General features: G+C 38.2%; 2 protein-coding genes across 3 annotated transcripts in view; both read left to right on the top strand.

Moving 5' to 3' along the window:
• NUP37 (nucleoporin 37) overlaps window positions 1-3,141 on the top strand; it is a 44,527-nt gene extending 41,386 nt beyond the window's left edge. The window contains exons 9-10 of the mRNA XM_017516814.2: window positions 1,201-1,294; window positions 1,821-3,141. Of these exons, the coding sequence (XP_017372303.1) occupies window positions 1,201-1,294; window positions 1,821-1,934 (208 nt within the window). The 3' untranslated portion in view covers window positions 1,935-3,141. The remainder of the gene's footprint in view (window positions 1-1,200; window positions 1,295-1,820) is intronic.
• Window positions 3,142-13,879: 10,738 nt separating this feature from the next.
• The window catches only part of WASHC3 (WASH complex subunit 3), a 49,715-nt gene continuing 40,007 nt past the window's right edge, over window positions 13,880-23,587 (top strand). For both annotated transcript variants that reach the window (XM_017516779.1, XM_017516770.1), the window contains exons 1-2: window positions 13,880-14,088; window positions 14,644-14,742. In XM_017516779.1, coding sequence (XP_017372268.1) covers window positions 14,038-14,088; window positions 14,644-14,742 — 150 coding nt within the window. In that variant the 5' untranslated portion in view covers window positions 13,880-14,037. The remainder of the gene's footprint in view (window positions 14,089-14,643; window positions 14,743-23,587) is intronic.

The raw sequence follows: 23,587 nt of genomic DNA, 5'->3' as shown, positions 1-23,587 counted from the left end.
CCAGCAAATCTAAAATATGCTGCATTCCAGCAAATCTAAAATATCCCCAATAAAATTATAGAACTTGGCGATATCATTATTGAGAATAAAATACGTTCAACTAAATGTAAGAATGCCATGGATTATAAGATACATCCTGACTTTAGAGATGTGAACAAGTATACACCAATGAGCAGGTATACATCAATTTTAAAATCAATGAGCTATGGTACTTATAAGTCTGTAGGTAGTCTCCAGGTTTGTTTAGCAGCTCATCAGTGTCATCAAGAATTCACAGACCCTTTTCTTCCTTTCCCTCTGCTATTCTCAGTGGCAAGGATTTGGGGCTTGTTGCTTCATAGTCACTGGACGGCTGTGAGAGTTCCAGGCATAAGAGGATTACTCCATTTGCAGAACAATTAAACAAAAAAAAAAAGGAGAAGAAGGAACCCACTCTTTTTATGGGAGATTGCTGTGACTGCCTTAAACTAATATGTGTCTCATCCCTTGGGGTTAGACACCCTGTGCCCTGAACAAAGTTGGGGTTCACTTAGCATGGAAAAGGAACAGAATGGCTGTCATATTTGATGCCTTATTTGTGTCGTCTCCCACACTGTTAGCCCTTTGGGTTGTGAAGAAAAGAACTGTATTAACCTTGTGTAACTTTGGAACTTAATGAAGTGACACAAAATAAGCACTTCATAAATATTTAAAGTATGAGAAAATATTTATGGAATATTTTCCTGGAATTCCCAGTCTAATTATAAAGACATATGAACAAATTTAGGATTATTAAAATCACTGGCTTTATACAAAAAGAAACCTGTTTCTGGCCAGGTGCTGTGGCTCACACCTATAATCCCAGCACTTCAGAAGACCAAGTCAGGAGGATCACTTGAGGTCAGGAGTTTGAGACCTGCCTTGGCAAGGTAGCAAGACCCCATTCTTGCAAAAACTAAAAAAATTTAAAATTACCTGGGCCTCATGGTACACACCTGTAGTCCCAGCTACTAGGGAGGCTGAGGTGGGAAGATCACTTGAGCCCAGGAATTTAAGGCTACAGTGAGTTTTGTTAGCACTTCTGCACTCCAACCTAGGTGACAGAGCAAGACCCTGTCTCTTTAAAAAAAAAAAGAGAAGAAAAAGAAAACACCAGCTTCAGAAAAGCTTGTAGTTATCTGTAGGATACGATACTTACTTTCATGCTTCCTTATTTCTTAGGTGGTCCACAATTAGTGAAAATCTGTTTGCAACCACTGGTTATCCTGGCAAAATGGCAAGCCAGTTTCAAATTCATCATTTAGGACATCCTCAGGTAACGTGGAAATGTTTTGTAACATATGTGCTTTTCTAAATTGTGTTTTTGACTTTTCCACTCGTAGGTCTAAATTTGTAATTTGTTAACTAAAAACATTTGTATCTGTTTTCTGTTTAAATTGCAAGAAAAGGTGGTTAATTTGTTTTTGATTTTTGCGTGTATTTTGATGTTTACATTACCAGTGACAACAGGTTTTTTGGCCAATATATTCATGTAAGAAGCTTTTTATTTTTTCTGTCACTTTTATATTTTCTTCTTTATTTAAATACATTAATTTTGCTTATTTGGTTGGTGTAGACAGCAAAATGGAGTCTGGACTGTGTCAGTTATTCATAGATGGATTGTATCCCATATTCCAGCTGCATATCAATAATGTGTATTTCACCTGTAAGGGAGAATATTTTTAAATTTTGTTTCTGCTACAAAGATAATTTATCAGCGCATTTCATATTTTTGAAAGTCATTTTGATGTATTAATTTTGGGGACTTATTGTGCTTCTTGAATTCTTCACATATTTTATAGCCCATCCTCGTGGGTTCTGTACCCGTTGGATCTGGCCTCTCCTGGCATCGAACTCTCCCTCTGTGTGTAATTGGAGGAGACCACAAGCTGTTGTTTTGGGTGACTGAAGTATAAAGTTTTCTCTGTACCTTAGAGTCACAAACTTTGTATTTTTAATACACATTTTGAAGAATTTCTTATTTTTATATCAAATATACTGTATACTTTAGAAAATGTCTCAGTTGCTTTTATTACATAAAATGTTCATGGTTTGAAAAATTATTTTCCTACTCTGTTCTTTGTGTGTATACATATATATCTTTTTTAATCGTCTTATAAAACTATATATTGACTCAGCAGCTCGGCTCCAGAGAAGAGATGACTAAGGAAAAGTAATGCTTTTGAGTTTATCAAAAAAGGAGTATTCAAAGTGTATCCTGTCTTCTATACTTTGAGTGTAGAATTCTAATTCTCAGGGTCACAAACATATCAAAAGAGAATAAAGTCAAGGTGCAGTGGCTCACACCTGTAATCCCAATACTTTGGGGGGCTGAGGGGGGTGGATCACTTGAGGTCAGAAGTTTGAGACCACCCTGGCCAACATGGTGAAACTCTATCTCTACTAAAAAAATACAAATAAAAAAATTAGGCAAGCATGATTTGAGAGGCTGAGGTAGGAGAATCACTTGAACCTGGAAGGCAGAGGTTGTAGTGAGCCAAAATCGTGCCACTGCACTGCAGCCTGTGTGACAGAGCGACACTATCTTAAAAGAAAAAAATCTCTTAGGGTACTCTGGAAGTGGTTGTTGAGTATATATATGTGTATGTATACTCAATGTAAAAAATGGTCTTTAGTTTCTTAAATATGTAATTGATTATATTCCTCAACTCTGCTTATGCAGATTCCTTTGGACTAGGTGTGTTAACAGCCTTAGAACATCTGAAATACGGGATAAAACTTACCTTGAAAAATGACTTGTAGTGGATGCCTTTTTAACAGCCTCTTTTATGAATCTTCACTGTTCTTACCAAGAAACTCAAATGTTTTTGAGCTGGGACCTAGTGGCAATGGAACTGTATTCACCCTCTCAAAAATCATTAAAAATCAACATTACCTAAGACAGCTGTATCACATTTTTGGGATACATCATGATACGGACAGAAGCATATAAAATTATGGTTCTGCTTATCAGTCATGTATAGAATTCAATACATTTTGACAAACTGTCCATTCCTGTAAGTTAATGCCCTCTCTGTAGCTTCATCTCCTCTTACAAAATGCAAATAGAAATCATTGTTTTGTGGAGTTGCTGTAAGGATTAAATAAAGGTGAAAGAAAATACCTACTATGTGTCTGTCACACGGTTTAGAGATGTGTATTTATTTCAGAGATGAGTAAGTCTTATTTTTGAGGTTTTAGAGATTTATGTTTAATTAATGCCAATAAATATTTTTTACTCAAGTTTTTGTAAGGTGTCTTAAAATAATTATCTTATGAAATCAAGAACATTATATTTTTAAGAGATAGGAGAATGTTCTAGGTAATTAAAGAATTCAGTGAAATTTTATAATCATGTAGATGTTTGGGTTCAACTTTTACATGCTTAAAAGTACAGATGAAAAATTTCATAGCAATTTCCAGGTCAATTATTTAATACAGTAAGATATTATAACCAAATGATATAAATTGTTTCATGTACCCCTTTATCAGAAGATTTTGAACTAACAAAGGAAAAAGCAAAGAGCAGGGAATTTTGGCATGGTTCTCTTTAAGAGTCTCTGTGATGGGGCAAGGATTCCTAAAAGTATCAGGATAGCCAAAGGTCTTTCAATAGTGACTCTAAAAAAAAAATTATCATTTCACAGTATATCCAAGAAATAAAGTCATCCCTAAGGCCAGTGTATTCAAAAATGGTTGTCATATACTTCAAAAAAGTGGTGTAGGAAGTGGTGGGTTTTATTTAGGGATGGAAATTAGGGAGCTGAATATGTTGGGCTTAGGTGTATAAGAAATGGGTTCTCTGGAATAAGGGCTTATCCAAAATAAAAAAGTTGTCTGATGAAATTACCCAATAGGGCTGGGTGTGGTGGCTCATGCCTGTAATCCCAACACTTTCGGAGGCTGAGGCAGGCAGATCACTTTTGGTCAGAAGTTTGAAACTAGCCTGGCCAACATGGTGAAGCCCCATCTCTACTAAAAATGCAAAAACAAAATTAGCCAGATGTTGTGGCATATGCCTGTAATCCCACTTACTCGGGAGGTTAAGGCAGGAGAATCACTTGAACCCTGGAGGCGGAGGTTGCCATGAGCTGAGGTTGTACCACTGCACTCCAGCCTGGGCAACAGAGTGAGACTCCATCTCAAAAAAAAAAAAAAAAAAAAGATTACCCAGTAGGACTTCTGTATCTTGCAGTAGGGGAAGCTGTGTTGGAAAACAATAACTCATGATGATTGTATGTGGTTATGCGAAAAAGACAGGAAATATTATCCTCAAAGAGAAGAAAATGGTGGTTCCATTTGTGAATTAATATAGTGATCTGTAAGATAAGACATTCTCAAGAAATGAGAGGGTTGACTTTACCTGTTAGTTTCAGGAGTGAAATGTACTTTATCCTGTGTAAGCAGTGAGAACTCTAACCTCTTTTTCTTTCTTTAGATCGTAAATGTAGGCTACAGGACCATTTTCCAACTTACACTTTGTTGTTAAACTTTATTTTGTTTATTTTGAAATTGTATAGTGATTTTTTTTCCTTAGTAAACTTTGTTCTTTGAAATATGTTTAAATTATACTAAGACAGGAGGCAGTATTTATGAGGAATTAGTTACTGGTCATCACTTCTAATTCCTGATGATAACATGAGATATTTCACATTGTGTGTCCTGGTTTTAATTTTTCCATGTTTGTTTGTAAATATGTCTAAATTTCTGTTGTAATTTAAGTTTTCCTAAGGATGCTTCACTTAAAACATCAAAGAGAGAAAGTTGTACTTATGTTCTAAAACTTGTATTATTTAGGACTGTTGAAGCAAAAGTCAGGATATCACAAATCTGCAAGATGTCAGAGCTAAATCCTACTTTTTCAGAATGATGGGATTATAAGTTCCATTTCATTTTTATGATTTGGCTTCCATGTTGTGAATATTTGAATATCTCTCCCATGCCAAAACACAAAATCACACACCCATGCACTCCAATTTGTTTCTTACTTTGGTAATTTGTGACTGCGTATTGACACTGACTCAGAAATGTTTCTGTTGCTGTTTTAAATCTCATGTCAGTGGAGAAGAAATTGAAATCTGGTTTGCACATTTGTGTCTGTTTTTTTGTAATTGTCCAAAACCTGACATTGTCCCAGATTGGGAAGTTATGAGGCAATATTGTGCCCAAGACTGATTTTAATAGTTTTTAGGAGAGAAAAAGTATGGCTCTAGATTATTTTTCATGTTTTTCTATACCTCGAAAAGTTAAACTCAGTTTACTTTTTTACTTTTTTACTTCTATTCCATAGAAGTAGTAGCCTTAGCTCTGGGCTGAAATAAAATTTGCCAAATAAAAGTGATAATTATTATTCATTTCCACACACTCCTCCTGAGAGCTTGGTCAGGTCCTCAGAAGCAGCATTGTGTTCCAATATATCTTTATCAAACTGTGTGGTCAGTAAAAAGGACAGGAGAGAACACTCTGTTTCTTTAATTTTAACACCTTGCTGATTCAAAAACAGTTATCTTAACAGGCATTGGAAAAGAATTTCAAAACAATTAACATTTGTTTCTAATTACACATTTAAAGAAATAATGCCCTTTAAAATGTGAGTAGACCTTTTTTATTAACATGATTTTAATTTATAGCAACCATTTGTTACCTGATCACAACAACACCACAAAATAATTAATGTATCAGCTTTGAAGATCTCATTTCACAAAAGCTAAAAAAACACACATGTTATGATATATCCATTACTCAAACTCGTAAGCACTTCCATTTGCATGCATTGGGCACAGATTTCATGGAAAATCAAAAGCATTTAATCTACTTTCTGACCTTTTCATCTGTTCTTTGAACTACCTTAATTAAAAAAAAATTGTTGCCCTTATGTAGGATCAAGTGATGTCTGTCTGAAAATTTCCTTGGATCAGCTTATTTCTGTGCAACTTATGTCTTTGTTATATAGCTGTTTGCCTTTTGAACTAATTTTTGACAGGATGTTCTACCTTGAGACTTGTAACACTTAATGTAAGCTTATAAAATCCACATGAACAATGGTAAGTAATGAGGAGACCACCAAGTTTCTCAGCCTTTACAAACAATTTGATTTAAAGATTTATGAAATATTCATTTCTACCAACTGCATTTATAATACTGTAATGAATTGGGTTTCTATTTCTATGTAGTAAAAGACAATAAATGCTGCTGGCATCTTTGCTTCTAATGGTGGTTTAACATAAAACTTTGATCTTATAAACACAGCTGTTGTCCTATCATTGAGCCAAATTCAGACAGGATTAAACTCTGGCCAAAATTAAGGTTAATCTTTGCAACCATCTTAAGTAAGAGCTTTCTAATTCTGTTTTAGGAAATCTGTTTTTGAGACAGCATAAAAGGAAGTAAGTTCCAGACAACTAACCTCTAAAGTAAGCCAGACGCAACTAATGATAAATTATACCATAGTGATAAAGAAGATAGAAAGGTGGAAACTGTCTAACCAGATAAGTTCATTTTGGTTCATTTTTACTTAGAAAGTCACCTTTTACCATAATAGTCTTAGTTGACATTAAGTTTAAATCAGACCAATATAAGTTACTTTTTAATGAACTTTCTACCATCTTAATGTCTCTTTGGTTAATTGCTAGTATTTTCTTCCACTAATACTAAAACTAGGTATTTATTACAAATAGAATAACTTGATATATTTCATTGTAATTGTTGTGTAATAGCTCATTTTGGTTTCTAGCCAACAAAAAAAAATTTTTTTTCATTAAGTATTAGACTTTTTGGAATTTTGTATACTTTGCCAAATGTTCTATAGGGCTGATTCTCCTGTGATTTGGACATTAGCACCTCAAGCTGTATTGTGAACAGCTAATAATGCATTTCTCTCCAAATTACCTATCCCAAGAGAAAATTTGTGGGACTAACCCTCACCTGAAATCTGTAGAGCTCTAATATGGATTTATCTCATAAGATTTTCCTGGCATGTGATTTTGAGCAAGTACAGGATGTGGTTATATAGACAGCTTTCAGAGGTCTCACCTCATCCTGGACTTAATCCACAAATCCATTAAATCCCAAAACTAGGGAACAATTCTGGAATTCTGTCAGTGTTTTTGACCTCTTTCTCTTCCTATCATTACACCCACCTACCACGATAACTAAGATGTATTTTTTTGTATATATAGTCTTCATGTAACCCTGGGTCATTGTTCCCCAAACTTGGTGGCAAGTACCTGGGAGAATATGGAACTATTGCAAGGTTTCTCAAAATTATATTCATGCTGCCACTAGCAGAATCCTCTTTTTCCTTAGAACTCATGACCTCTTAGGGTCCTGAGATAATAAAGACAGCCCCAGAATCAAACTTGTTCACATATTCCTAACAGGCTTTCGCTTAAGGTGTCTTGCCATCTTTCACTTCCTCCCCAAAACACCATAATAGGAAGGAGGGGAATGACCTAGCCAAGGAACTCTCCACTCATATTCAGAGATAGTGGCTTTTAGAGATCTCAGCAATCTTGAGAGGGTAATAAGGCATTCCCAGATATATGGAGGTATGTCTCATCTTGATATCTACTACGCGTCTTCAGATTTAGCTCTGGAGTTTGGAAAAAAGCCAAAAGAGCTCACTTACATTCCTATTTTAAATTTCCCACACAACAATGTATATGTGTTTGTTCAGTGAATATTAGATGTCCAACCACAATCATCATCAATGTACTTCAGAATGTTTTTAATATTATTTAAAGGGCTTCTCATACTGGAAAACACTATGAACCATTTTCCTAGATTGACTGGCTTATAACTTGTGGCCCAGATATTTTTTAAAAGTTCATAGCAAAGGCTCTAGCATGATCATTTTGAACTCTAGAAACAAAGCTTCGGGAAGAAATGTTGGTGCTGAACTTCAGAGTAGTTTTATGTGATTTTATTTGGTTGTGATTCAAAATGACCTGACCACTTTAAGAAGTCCAGGTGCTGAGTCATTTACAAACACAGTCAGGGGAGGTTAATTAGAAGCAGCTGATAGTGGCATCATTTGCTGCTTTTCAAAAAATATAAACGGAGATGGCAATTATATGAAGAGGACAGAGTGCTAATAAAAGTGTGCAAAACTAAGCAAAGACTCATGACTGAGGTTTACCTAATTTCTACTGCACCAAAGGGGGAAAAATATGACTCAGTGAATTCAATATAAAGTACTGTAACTCTATAAAAATAGTAATGGTTGCTCCTAAGAAGTCCCCTCGCTTCTTTCTCTCCTAACCAAACTGGTGTTTCCCTTGTGGCCTTGTATGGCATGGTGTGCCTCTTGGGAACAATAAGTACTAAATTCTTTCAGTAGCATTAGCTTCTCTGTGTCATCTCTTGTCTCCATAAGTAAAAGTCCCATGAGTACAGTGAGACCTTTTCCCAACCCCCTCAAAGAAGGCAGGATCATTTTGATTGTTCTTTTGCTGAGGAATAGCTGACTATAAGTATCTGTAGGTCTCTTCTCTTGAGGTAGTTAGCTTTCCAGAGAGGAATCAAGTCTCCTGCCCAGAGGATATAAGGTTACAACTCAATTTTCTGTATGAAGTTAGGAAAGCCAGAACAATTAAAAGGAATAACTGGAAACATGAAGTACACAATTGAAGTAACAAGGCTAAAATTCCTTCACTTAACCAAGTCTCAACAGATGATTGGTATCTTTCCTGAGAGATGGGGTTGAGGAGGAAATAAGGATGGGAAACATTTGTTTTCCCACTATTATGAATCAACACCATGCCTCTCTGTTCCACCCTGAAGCAGAGCAGGGAAAAAAAAAAAAAAAAAAGGTGGGGTGGGGATGGGGAACCATTTTTAATTGTTTCCCCACCTCATACCATACTCATAATAAAATTAAATAACAGCAATTTTCTGGTAATCTTCTGAAAACATTTCAAGAAATTCTTAAGGTTTTTTTCTTAAATGAATATATGGAGGTGGCACATATAGTCTTTGAAATCAGTATTCATTACAATCTCTTTTGCCCCCAAATTTCACTACAGTAAATGAAATTTGTTAATACTTTTCATTTTTACCAGTGCAAGAAAACCTGAAGGAAAGATTACATATTTCAAAGGGTATCTAGCAGTTGGCCAAGACTTCTAGGTATAGATTCTTTTTAATAGTCCTGGAAATCCTTTATTAAAATGTGAATGGCACCGCTCTCAGGAACTAAGGACGACTGATGAACAGTAATCATCAAGGATCCTAGGAGGCAAAGAAACTGCCACTCTAAAATCCAAACCATTTAACAAAATTTTGTTGGTAGTCTCTTGCTTCTAGGCCACAAGCCTGTACAGCACATTACTGTACTAAATCCTATAGGCAATTGTAACACCATAGTATTTGTGTATCTAAACATAGAAAAGGTGTAGTAAAAATACTATACCTTTTACTATAAAGGGTTCATCCTGTAATAAGTAGTCCATTACTGATTAAACGGTATGTGGCCCATAACTGTATCTAGAACCACATCATATACACGTGTATACACAAATACACATATATAAACGCCTGCTACTTACATATAACCATAACCATGAAGTTACTGTGCTGTCTTTTTTTTTTTAATTTTTCTCCTGGTTGGGAGCCTCTCTTGGCTCTAGAAGAAGGCTAGACTGACCACTGGGGAATTCTGCTCAGGGAGGCTGATTAAGTGAGTAACCAGAGTTGTGAGTTCCACCTAAATTGAAGGTTCATGGAATATCAAGTAAGATGTGGAAGTACAAGGTTTATTAAGCCCAAATGTCACTCAGAAGATACTTAGCATTTACTGTAGGTCAGACATTGGGCTAGGGCCTTAATAGTGACCTAACAGAGACTGCCCTAAATTGATAATATAGGCTTTGAAGCGAACAGGCAATTATATATGCTAATTATATATGTCTAAGCAGAGAATGCTATAGACACATATAAGAACAGTTAATCTAATCTTTGTGGGTTAGGGAAAGCTCTAAGGACGGAATGGCAAGACTTCTGCTAGTAGTTAGAATATAGAAAGATCCATGAAAGCCTTCTACATAGTGGTAATAAGAAATAACCAGATAAAAATCACACTTTTTATTGGGCTGTTGAAAAGCAATGTCTGTAAGACCTTAATAAAATACATTCTGTAGACATGCCTATGTTTGAAGCAACATAGTTGAGCAGAGAGCTGTGGCATTTCCATGCCCAGAACAAGCCTGCCACACTCTAGGAGACTTTGCAGAGTTAAGGAGAAAGTGGCTGAGATTTTGCCAATGGTATAAGCTGGTGAGACAGACTTGGGTCTGAAAGGACCTCAATCACAAAAATAAATCACTTAGGCTTACGCCCCACCCCTAAGATTGCTAAGAAAGCAGCAATGGAGGAAATGCTTTTGGTAAGTAGAGAAAATTCACTAAATCTTGCACATTCTTCCAGTGCTTGGATTTCAGAGCCCTGCTGAAGCTGAATCCAGAGGTGAACCAACTCATCTGAAACTATGGCCCATCCGCCTCTAACGCAAACACTGACAAGATGCAAGAGCTGAGTCTTTTGCAGGAGGTTGAATTGAATTAACTGCAGGTAAACTTAATCTAAAGTTGCAGCCCAGCACCAGCTTGATTCAAATTGTGACTGAATCTGAATGTTTCATTTCTCACTGAACATTCTGTTCTTTTTTTCACAATGTCCAGAATAAAATTAAAAATTATAAGACATGCTAAAAAGCAGGAAACAACCCATAATTAGGAAAAGTGGTCAATAAAAGCAGGCACATTGATGAACAAGAAATTGGAATTGTTAGATAAGGACTTTTTATAAACTTTATAAATTTGTTTTTTTAATAAAGAGGAAAAGAATGAAGGGAATTTCATGAGAAAAATAGAAACTCTAAAAAACATTTTTAGAACAAAAATATATCTGAAATCAATGTATAGGATGAGTTTTATAATAAATTGGAAAGTAGAAAATACTTGAAGATAAGTTGGTAAGAATTATCCACACTGAAACACAGGGAGAAAAGAAAATGATTGGGGGAAAATAGCAGAGCACCATGATCTGTGGGCAATATCAAGCAGTCTAACATACAAGTATTTTTGAAGTCCCAGAAAAAAAGAAAAATGATAAAAACTTTTTTTGAAGAATTAATGGCCAAAAATCTTTCCAAATTTGATTTAAAACAACAACCCCCAGACCTGAGCAGCTCAGCAAGCCACAAGCAGGATAAATACAAAGAAAACCATACCCATACCCCACGCACATTATATTCAAACTTGAAAACCAAGGAAAAAGGGGAGAAGAGATGTGAAGAATGAGTAGGAGTTAGGCAGGGGTGGTTAGGAAGCAAGGGAAATAGTTCTAGTCAGAGGGAAGACAACATCTTGAAAGACCTACACACAGCAAGCAGTTCCAGGAATTGAAAGAAATTATTTGGGGTTAAGGAGAAAATTATAACAGTAAGAGGTATGGTTAAAGAAGTGGCCAAGAGCCATAGAGAGGACCTGTGAGCATATTAAACTGAGGGAGACGGGGAACAAAATTATATCCTGGGTAATATAATCAGATTTGTCTTCTTAAGAGTTACTATGGCTACAATGTGTAGAATAGATTAGAGAGACACAAGATGGAGGCAGGAACTATTGCAGTAACCCAGGCATAAAAGTGTATTCCACAGAACTTGAGATACGGCAATAAAGATGCAGTTACAGATTGATTCAAGAGCTACTTAGGAGATAGAAGAGGTAAGATGTAAAGGAGGATGGAGTAAGGAGTGACTGTTTCTAGGTTCAGCCACTACCCTCAAGTCACATTCATTATCTTGTACCAAATAGAATGTCCCAAAGTATAATTCTGAACATGCCACGCCCCTGCTTAAAAGCTCTTCAGTGACTCCCATCATTTCTCTGCTCAAGATCTTTCCATGACTTCCCATTACACCCACAGTGAAAGCCAAAGTCCTTATGATGTCCCATAAAGCTCTACATGATCAGGTCTCCACATAACTTTCAGACATCATGTCCTTCAGTTCCCTGCCCTGCTCACTCTGCTTCAGCTATATTGGATTCCAATGTGAGATTTGGGCTAGATATATGAATGTGAGAAACTTTAAAGACTGGGGACATGAGAAGGAGCCAGCAAAAGAAACTGAAAAGAAATGACCATAATGATAAAAAACAAAACCAAAGAAGATTTGCCTTCTTGAAAGAAAAATTAAGAAAGTTCAATCAGGAGAAGGTGATCAATCTAAGGTTAAGCTAGGCAACGTGAAACACCACCCACTCCCAAATAAGTGCTACTGATGGTCTATGGATCACATTAGATAAACGTGGACTACAGTAACAAATCTGGCATAAAAGGCCCTTAAATGAAATTTACCTGGCTATGTTTTCTGAGGCAGAATAGGGTCTGGAGGGAGGGAGCCTAAAGCCGATTCATACTGACTTCCTAGAAAAGAAAGGAAAACCCCAACTTTCTATACCTAAGTAATAAAAGGACTAGAGGCTACTCCCTTTGCAAACCCCTACCTTTTCTGATGGGCAGGTGAAAATGTACCTCTAATTGGTTGCTCTCTGCAACCAGTCAGATTTTGCATAGGAGTATAACTTTGTAACTTCACCTCAGCTTCTGATTAGTTGCTGTCTGCAACCAGTCAGACTGACTGTGGGCCAAATCTTCGTTTGCATAAAAGTGCAACTCAGTAACATCACTTTAGCCTCTGATTGGTTGTTTCCCACAACCAATCAGATGTTTTTATAGGAATGTGACTGGTGTAACTTCAGCCTCTGATTGGTTGTTTTTCACAACCAATCAGACTGATTGTGGGTCACCACTTCATTTACATGAGGAGAACACCAAGAGGACAATGGGAAACCTCTAGCCGGTATTTAGACACAAGATTCTGTATCCAGGCCCTTGAGCTCCCACCTGCTCCCACACTGTGCAGTGTACTTTCATTTTCAATAAATCTCTGCTTTTTTGGTTCATTCTTTCCTTACTTGGTGCGTTTTGTCCAATTCTTTGTTCAAAGCATCAAGAACCTGGACACCCACCACCAGTTAACACTCCCACCTCATTTCCTACCATTCTCCATTTATGGGATCATTTGCTTCAACCAAACCAACAGGGCCAGGTGCTGGTGTCTCACATCTATAATCCCAGTGCTTAGGGATCATTTGAGTCAAGGAATTTGAGGCTACCATGAACTATGATCCTCACAGCACTCCAGCCTGGGTGACAGAGCAAGACCCCACCTCCCCGCATCTTTAAAACAAAAGTGCTCACTTCAGTCTACGTCTTCATCTTTTTGATGCTCTCTGTGACAGTCACTTCTGTAGGTTGTGCCTCACCTCTAGTATTTGACATTTTACTTCATGTTTTAAAAACCTTTGGAAGACTAGGTGCGGTGGTTCACGCCTGTAATCCTAGCACTCTGGGAGGCTGAGGCAGGAAAATCTCTTGAGGCCAGGAATTTGAGACCAGCCTGTGTAAATAGCGAGAACTAGTGTACACACACACACACACACACTCTCTTTAGAAGTAGGTCTTATATCTCGTTCTTCAGGGCATAAACCTTGCCAGTGCAGCAGTCGAACTCAATCTTTGTTTTCCCAGCAAGGCCTAGCAGAGTATATGGCACTTAGGATTTTTTAAAAAATTGTTGCTCAAGGAATGACGGAGCTATTATATAACAGAACTAAGCAGAGATAACCTCAAAAGGACCCGCAATTTCTGGCTTGTTTGTTTGCTTTTACCCCCCTCTAAGATTTTACTGCTATAACTGCATCCTTGTACCATCACGCATCACCCCGAAATTAAAGTCACATCTGGACTTAAACTACCAATCCCAGAATGCCCAGCGAGGAGGCAGGATCTCCGGAAGCCGCCGAGTGATTGGTGAGCGGAGGCGTTTTCTTCCGCCGGGAAGGGCCTCGGAGGCGGGGATTTGGGGAGGACAGTTGAGACGCGATTACCAGGCTGGGCGGTCACCATCTGGGAGGGGTTTGTGGGTGAACTCTGGGTCCCCCGCCCGCTGAGGAGATGGATGAGGACGGGCTTCCTCTCATGGGGTCAGGCATAGACCTGACCAAGGTTTGTAAAAGACGGTGCTAAACTTCCGGCCACCCGGGAGGAGGTTGGGGATGACGCCGCTTCCCGGGGAGACCCCACCTTCCTGGGCCCCACCCTGTCCCGACCCCGGGCCCTTCTGCCGGCCTCAGGAGGGAGAGCCCCACAGTCCACCTTGAAATGGGGTCCCTCCTGAGCTGATTAAGGAGACGGTGTGCATCTCCCAACTTTCGCTTCCGGTGTCAGGTGTCTCTAGGTGCCACTGGCGACCCAAGCCGATTGTGATCGCTAGCCCTACCTCTTATTCAGCCCCAGGTTTTTGTGTGTGTTTATGTGTGTGGCTTTTGCCTGCTAAAATTCATACTAGTGACGCTAGAGCCTGGTCTCAAACTTGGGTGCATCCTCTGTCATCTTCGGAAACCCCACCTACAGTTTAGGAAAACAAGTTAATGACTATTCAGTCTTTCAAGAAATTCATATCACACAGCAAAGTGCCTCGTGATTATGTACAGATATTAAAAGGTTTGCACAGCGTTACGTTCCTCCTGTATGAACCATGTTTGTTTTTACGTAACACAGGTGCCAGCTATTCAACAGAAAAGAACAGTGGCTTTTCTAAACCAATTTGTGGTGCACACTGTACAGTTCCTCAACCGCTTTTCTACAGTTTGTGAGGAGGTAGGTCCTGTGATACTGGTTTATATAGTCGCCTAGAAATCACCTTGCACTGCTGAGATTGACAAATGGAGTAAAACAAGATTTACAGTCTTTATTCATGTACCACGATCTCTTGTCACCAATTGTGTTAACACACCTTAAGTTCTCTTTTACTCTGATTTCCTGCACCTCCTCCTCTATTAGTGTTCTAATTAGTATTCTAGAAGTCCTCGTGAGATAGTTCAGTCAGGCTTATTGTGATTAAAGAGAACAAAAGGAAATCTAAAATTTCTTTCTTTTTTTTTTTTTTGAGACGGAGTCTCACTCTGTCACCCAGGCTAGAGTGCAGTGGCGCGATCTCGACTCACTGCAACCTCCACCTCCCAAGTTCAAGCAATTCTCCTTCCTCAGCCTCCCAAATAGCTGGATTACAAGTGTGCACCACCTCTCCTGGCTAATTTTTTGTATTTAGTAGAAACGGGATTTCACCATGTTGGCCAGGCTGGTTTCGAACTCCTGATCTCAGGTGATCCACCCGCCTCGGCCTCCCAAAGTTCTGGGATTACAGGCGTGAGCGACCACGCCCAGCCTCTAAAATTTCACAGTTGGAAATAGTTTTTATTTTGAAATTCGTTCTCCTACCCCAGAAATGCATTGTTTTTATTAAAATTATTTTGCATTCTAATCTAAAAGATGGCTAGAGGATATAGCCTAGAACTTTGGCATCAAATATGATTATAGAAATAAAAATATTTTCTGTGAATGAATTGTAATGTAAAGATTAAGTACCCAACTAGCGATTAGGCACCAGAACTGGCACAGTAGTATGCACCTGTAATCCCAGCTATTCGGGAGGCAGAGGTAGGAGGATCACTTGCACCCAGGAGTTTGAGACCAGCCTGGACAACATCGAAAAACCCAGTGTTTTGTTGTTGTTTTTGTTTTTGTTTTAAAAAAGAGGATTAAGTACTATCTCCAGGATCCAGGGAACCCCTATCTTTTAAAAAGCCAAAAAAGAGGATGAGGAGGACGATGGGAACCATGGGTAGAAATTTAAGGAAAGAAAAGTAAATCATGGGACTTAGATAATTCACAAGTAAGTCTGTTGAACATACTGTCTTATGTAAAGTATAGCCTTAGCAATTAGAGTTTTTGTTAAGTGTGTTCTACTGTTAATAAAAATTGCATGAAGATGGAAAAACTATTTTTTACTTGTATGAAATTCCAGTTATTGTTTTGTCTAATTATCAATATTTCTTCTTCCTTCTAAGACAAAGTAAAATGTAATAATTGGTAGAGTAAGGGACTCAATTCAGTTTAGCTTATATATAAATGGCCGGAAACTAGATGCTTTCCTCCAGTCAATTTTATTTTGTCCTGCTATCTCTCTAAATAATTTAGGATATAAAATTGAATAAAAACCAGTAAGCCAAAGTTTTCACCCTTCAATTTTTATACCCAGGCAAGATGGAGGAGTATCTGGAAAGGGACTGTCCCAGACTTACTAGCAGAAAGGAGCAAACACTCCATCCCCATAGTCCTTATCATCAAGCTGAAAACTAAAGAACAAATCAACAAGCAAACACACCTATGAAAGCAACTTGGTTGAGCTGTCCTGAAGCACGGATAGCCCTTCACTTTTGTAGTGCCCAGTGGTTCTTGAATGAGAGCTGTTTACTGACAACTAGATCAAACAAAACAATAATCATCTGATTTATTGATAGATTATGATCAAAGACTCATGAGTCACTCTTTAACCTCCTCCAATTCCTCTCTCAACTTCTCTGCAGCTGTTCTGGCTGTATCACTATTCGCTAGTACTTCCTTGAACTCTAGAGAAAAGTTTGTTCATCAAAACCTCATGAAGTTTAAAGGTAGTCTATTACCTTTTTTCATTATTCAAAAATCTTATTTCTTTATTTAAATTGAGAGGTAAAAATTGTATTTTTATGATGTACAACATGATGTTTTGATATATGTATACATTGTGGAATGGCTACATCAAGTTATTTAACATAGGCACTGCCTCACATACTTAATTGTTTTTGTGGTGAGCACACTTAAAAATCTCCTCTCTCAGCAATTTTCAATACAATATGTTGTTATTAACAGCAGTCACCATGACATATAGGAGATCTCTTGAACTTATTCCTCCTGCCTAACTGAAATTTTATATCCTTCGACCATATCTCCCCAATCCTCTTAACCCCCATCCCCTAGTAACCACCATTCTACTCAATATTTCTGAGTTGTACTTTTTTTCTTGAGACTTGATCATGGTGAATGACCTTTTTAATGTACTGTTGAATTCAGTTTGCTAGTATTTTGTAGAGGATTTTTGCTTCTATGTTCATTGGGGATATCGATCTGTGATTTTCTTTTCTTGTAGTGTCCTTGGCTGGCTTTGGAACCAGGATAATGCTGGTCTCCTAAATTGAGTTTGAAAGTTTTCCTTCCTCTTCAGTATTTTGGAAGAGTTTGAGAAGGATTTGTATTAGTTCTTTTTTAAATGTCTGGTAGGATTCAGGAGTGAAGCCATCAGGTCTGGGAGTTTTGTTTAGTGGGAGACTTAACTACTGATTTGATCTCTTTACTTATTATTGGTCTGTTCAGATTACCTATTCCTATATGATTTAGTCTTGATAGGTTGTATGTGTCTAGGAACTTATCCATTCTAGGTTATCCAATTTGTTGGCATATAATCGGTCATAGCAATCTCTTATGAGCCTTCATATTTCTTTTGTTTTAATTGTAAAGTGGCGTTTGTTGAAGTATGAACTTATATTCAGTAAAATTTACTCTTAAGTATGATATTTGACAAATGCATAGTCATACCATAATCATGATGTAGAATAATTGTAAAATAAGGTGTAGTATCACTCCAAAAATTCCCTCATGCTACTTTGCAGTCATCCCTTTTTTATCCCGAGGAATCCATTCTGTTTTCTGTGAAAAGGGTCAAATTTAATCACTACAGTGATCTCCAGTATTGTAGAAAAATTTCTGAGCATAAAAAACACACAACAAAGTTTTTAAAAAATGAGATACTTTAAAAAATTTCTTTAGCATACCAGCCAAATGAAGGTAGTTTACTGCAGATGCTCAGATATCTTAGGCAGAATTAAGTCCACCATTGCCCTATATATGCCTCAACAGTAATATCTGAGTAGACTGTAAAAATAAACTTATAATCTTTAGAATCTTCAAAGCAATGGGATTTTTAAATGACCTTTGTAAGTTAAAGCAGAGTTTATAAAGCTGTCTTACATAGTTGTAAAATTGCTAGTCTAATTAGATAGAATTAATGTGTTCTAAAACTGACCTGCTTGAAGAACTACTCTTAGTCATGCCTTTGTAGATAGAGTATGTGAACCAAGATTAAGTACTTGCTCTTTTCTGTTAACACTGTTTCAGGTTTCAGATTGGGGCTGGTTGAGAAAAACTGTTTAAAAAACAAGTTTAAATAATGGAATTGAATTTTATGGAAATTCTCTATGGCACCAACTCAGCCACAGGACAGAGACAAAAAAATCTCATATAAACATTCCTATAGAAAATTGGGACCATCTCAAAATTCACCCCAGCTACTACCATGAAAGAGATAAAGAAAGCAAAAACTTCTGTTCTGAATATATCAGTGGTCTCATATTCAAATACTCCTTATCTACTTGAAAAGCTTTGCTGGACGAGTCACGATCACTCACACCTGTAATCCCAGCACTTTGGGCTAAGGCAGGTGGATCACTTGAGGCCAGGAGTTTGAGACCAGCCTGACCAACATGGTGAAACCTCATCAATACTAAAAATACAAAAATTAGCTGGGTATGGTGGTGCATGCCGGTAGGCCCATCCACTTGGGAGGCTGAGGCAGGAGAATCACTCAAACCCAGGAGGCGAAAGTTGTACTGAGCCAAGATTGCAACACTGCACTCCAGCCTGGTTGACAGAACAAGATTCTACCTCCAAAAAAAGAGCTTTGCTGATTCTTTAAAACAGACACCAGACCTTAAGTTCGTCAGCATTTATAACGTCACTGAGCCGAATTGCACTCCGTGGCTGAAAAAGGCATTCCTTCTATTTCTGTGGTATCAGTTGTAATGTCTCTTTCATTTCTGATATCATTTGAGTCTTCACTCTTTTTCTTAATCCAGCTACAAATTTGTGGATTTTATCTTTTCAAAAATTCAGCTCTTAGTTCCATTGATATTTTCTATTGTTTTTCTAGTCTCTAGTTCATTTTTTTCTGTTCCAATCATTATTATTTTCTTCTTTCTACTAACTTTGGGTTTCGTTTGCTCATCTATTCCTTGAGTTATAACACTAGGTTATTTTGGATCTTTCATCTTTTTTGATATAGGCCTTTATTGCTGTAAACTTCCTTCCCCCTTAAAACTCCTTTTGCTACCGCCCATAAGTATTGATGTGTTGTATGTCCATTTTCATTTGTCTCAAATATTTTTAACTGCCATTTTAATTTATTTGACCTATTGATTGTTTAGGAGCATGTTGTTTACTTTCCAGATATTTGTGATTTTTTCAAAATTTCATCTATTACTGATTTCTAGTTTCATACCATTATAGTCAGAAAAGATACTTGATAATGATTTCAATCTCCTTAAATGTATTAAGACTTGTTTTGTGGCATATGATACAACCTGGAGAATGTTCTGTATGCCCTTGAGAAGAATGTGTATTCTGTTGCTGTTTTATTGAATGTTCTACATATGTCTGTTAGGGCCAGTGTTTCATTATTGATTTTCTGCCTGCATAATCTGTCCAAGGTTGAAAGTAGGTTATTGATGTTCCCCATTACTATTGTATTAGAGTCTATCTCTTCAGATCTATTAACATTAATACACTAGTATTAATATATTTAGGTGCTCCGATGTTGGATGCATGTATATTTACAATTGTTACATCTTCTTGGTGAATTGCACCCTTTACCATTATATAATGACCTTCTTTGACTCATTTTACAGCCTTTAACTGATGGTCTGTTTTATCTGAAAAGAGTAACTCCTGCTCCTTTTTGGTTTTTTATATGAAATACTCTCTTCCATTCTTGCTTTTCTTTCTACAGTGACGTGTTAAGGGATATGCAATATAAAAAGATTTACATTACAAAATCAAAAACAAAATGTGGAGAGGTGGAGTAAAAGTGCAGAGGTTTTTTATGTTACCAAAATTATGTTATAATCAGTTTAAAATCGCCTGTTACAACATGTTTTATGTGAGCTTCACGGTAACAACAAAGCAAAAACCTAATAGTAAATACACAAAAGATAAAAAGGAAAGAATCAAAGTCCTCACTAGAGACAGTCATCACAAAGGAAGACAGCACGAGTGGAAGAAAGGAACAAAAGATCTAAAAAGCAACCAGAAAACAATGAACAAAATGGCAGCAGTAATTCCTTAGCTATCAATAATTACCTTGAATGTAAATGGACTAAATTATCTGATCAAAAGACACAGATTGGCTGAATGGATACAGAAATAAGACCCAATTATATGCAGTGTACAAGAGACTCATGTCATCTTTAAAAAATGGATGCACAGAGATTAAAGTGAAAGAATGGAAAAGAGCTGGGCACAGTGGCTCACATTTGTAACCTCAGCACTTTGGGAGGCCAAATTGGGAGGTTCCCCTGAACTCAGGAGTTCAAGACCAGCCTGGGCAACATGGTGAGACTTTGTCTCTATAAAAATTTAAGAAATTAGCCAGGCATGCTGGTGTCTGCCTGTGGTCCCAGCTACATGGGAGGCTGAGTTGGGATGATTGCTGGAGCCTGAGGGGTTGAGGCTGCAATGAGCTGTGTTCATGCCACTGTATTCCAACCCAGGTTATCCTCCTGTTTTGACCTCCCAAAGTGCTCGGATTACCAATGTAAGCCACTGTGCTTAGCTCTTTTCCATTCTTTCACTTTAATCTATGTGCATCCATTTTTTAAAGATGACATGAGTCTCTTGTACACTGCATATAGTTGGGTCTTATTTCTGTATCCATTCAGCCAATCTGTGTCTTTTGATCAGATAATTTAGTCCATTTACATTCAAGGTAATTATTAATAGGTAAGGAATTACTGCTGCCATTTTGTTCATTGTTTTCTGGTTGCTTTTTAGATCTTCTGTTCCTTTCTTCCACTCTTGCTGTCTTCCTTTGTGATTAGATGATTGTCTCTAGTAAGGACTTTGATTCCTTCCTTTTTATCTTCTGTGTATTTACAATTAGGTTTTTGCTTTCTTATGATTAAGCTCACATAAAACATGTTATAACAGGCTATTTTAAACTGATAATAACATAGCTTTGATAACATAAAAAACCTCTGCACTTTTACCCCACCTCTCCACATTTTGTTTTTGATTTTGCAGTGTAAGTCTTTTTTATATTGCATATCCCTTAACAAGGCATTGTAGCTATTATTATTTTTAATAGTTTTGTCTGTTAACCTTCATACTAAAGATATAAGTGATTTATATACCACAACAGTATTAGAATATTCTGAATTTGACTGTATACATTTTTTTCAGCTCTAAAATTTGATATATTAAAAATAATTCCAATTTTTCTGTTAAATTTCTTATTTTGATAATTTATCATTTTCCTGATTTCATCAAATTATTCCTCTGAATTTTCCTGAAGTCCGCTGAGATTCTCTAAAACAATAATTTTGGATTATTTGTGAAGAAGAGTCAGTTATTAGTGATTTATTTTGTTTCTTTGGTAGTGACATGTTTCTCTGATTATTCTTGATCTTTGTGGCCATGTGTTGATGTGTGTGTGTTTGAAGAAATAAGGACTTATTCCAGTCTTTGCAGGCTGGCTTTGTCTGGGAAAGCTCTTTACCAGTAACCCCATCCAGAGGTTCTAGACAAGCCATCTGGTGTAGTGCATGGCAGGCTTGCTGCTGGAGTCCTTGGGTAGACTGGCCTGGTGCCTGGGTTCATGGGGTTGTTCCTAGAGCCTGATCTACTGGGGTGGATCTGTTGATGAGCTCTATAGGGGTGGGCCTGGATCCTTAGGATTCCAACTTGAAGCCTAAGTCCACAGGGGCTGGTCTGGCACTGGTGTGAGCATTGAGCCTGAGTCTGCAGTATCTGGCCAGGTTCCAAGGTGGTCCTGGTACCTTGGACCCCTGGGATGGGCCTGGAACCTGAGTACGTGGGGGTGGGCCTGGGTCCTGAGTATACCGTGCCTAGCCTGGAGCCGGCGTCTGCAAGAGTGGTGCTGAAGCCTCAGTTTATGAGGGCCAGTCTGGCAATGGAATCTACTGGAGTGGTCCCCGACTCTGGTTCTGCTGGAACATACCTAGACCCTGACTTCACTGGTGCCTGGCACCACATGCATTTGCCTAGGACCAGCTTGATGCTAGGGTGAGTGTGCAGCCTGGGGTCACAGGGGCTAGTCTGGAGCCTGGGGTGATGGGTGCTGGCCTGATGACTTGGGCCACATGGGGCTGGCCTGGGTCCTAGGGCAATAGCGGCTAGCCTGGAACTTGAGTCCACAGGGGTGTTCCTGGAACCTGTGCCTATGGGGGCCAACCCAAAAGAGGGCCCTACTGGGAAGGGCCTAAACCCTACTTCCACTGGGGTGTGGGCTGCAGAAGCCAGACTAGGGCCGCAGGAGCTAACTTGGCACTGGTCAGGCCTGGAACCTGTATCTGCAGGAGCTGGCCTGGTGCTTGAGTGGGCCTGAACCTTGGGCCCATGGAGGCCAGCCCTGTACTGGGAGTGGTCTAGAACCTAGGGCCACTGGGGCTGGCCTGGCCATGGAGCAGAGTTGGAGACAGTCTATGCAGTCTTGCCTGGTGCTGGGGCTGTCCTGAGCCTTGAGCTGGTCTGGAGCCTGGGATCCCAGTGGGATAAGCCTAGAACCCAGGACTTTGTGATCCATCCTCATACCAGGATGGGCCTAAAGTCTTTGCCTGCAGTTATCAGCCTGGAGTCTGGGCTGAGGGGGCTTGCTCAGCGCTGAGTTCTACTGGGGTAGACCTGCTGCTGTGGTCCAAGGCAAACTCCCATGCTCACTGCCTCTCTTTCGCCCACCTGGAGGATATCTCTACCCATGCTCTGCTGCCTGCAGTTGGCGGAGGGGTGACATGACTGCTATAAAACTGTCCTTCTTACCCTCTTTAATGTGTTTTTTCTTATTTTTGTGCTACACCTAGTGCTGTAATTTCTCACCTGGTTTCCTTAGCTCCTGAGAAGGTATTTTCGTGCGTTAATAGTTTTTCAAATGGATGTTTCTGTGGGAGAATGAGTGCTGGGAAGTCCTATTCCCCCATCTTGCTGTTGCCCTACCTTTTTCTCCTTTATGTATGATAATCTAGGGTTGACTGTAACTCATTTTCTTATTTTCTACAGTATATATTTAGGCAATTTGTACATTCGTGTCAGCTGGAGGCTGTTCAATGACATGACAACTAATATTTATTGTGTACTTACTCTGTGCTGGGCATTATACTAAGTGCTTTATGTGTATTTAATTATCAGAGTCCGCCCTTTGAGAGAAGATTGGTTGTCCCACTTGTGCAGTTACAGAAACTAAAATGCAGAGAAGTTTAAATCATTTGCTTACTCATTCATTTATTCAGCATATCTTTGCGTGCCCCTAGTAGTTGTAGCTGCATTCACTGCACATACACAGAATGTAGCAGAACTGGATTCCAACTGATTTTTTAACTGGAAAAGTCAATATCTCATTACTGTCTTACATTGCACTGCCTTATCTGATTAAGAAGCATGTTTATATAGTTTTCGAGTGAGAGAGTACAGTACCAGTACCTTCTTATAGCTATATTAAAATCTATTTTTAGATTCATATTCACTTCTTTGCTATGCCATGTCTGTTTGATGTAATATATTTTTT

Source organism: Cebus imitator, unplaced genomic scaffold (genome assembly GCF_001604975.1).
Source record: "Cebus imitator isolate Cc_AM_T3 unplaced genomic scaffold, Cebus_imitator-1.0 Scaffold18, whole genome shotgun sequence".
Classification (NCBI taxonomy): Eukaryota; Metazoa; Chordata; class Mammalia; order Primates; family Cebidae; genus Cebus; species Cebus imitator.
The sequence above is the reverse complement of the archived record's forward strand: the minus strand, read 5'-3'. Positions and strand labels throughout refer to the sequence as shown.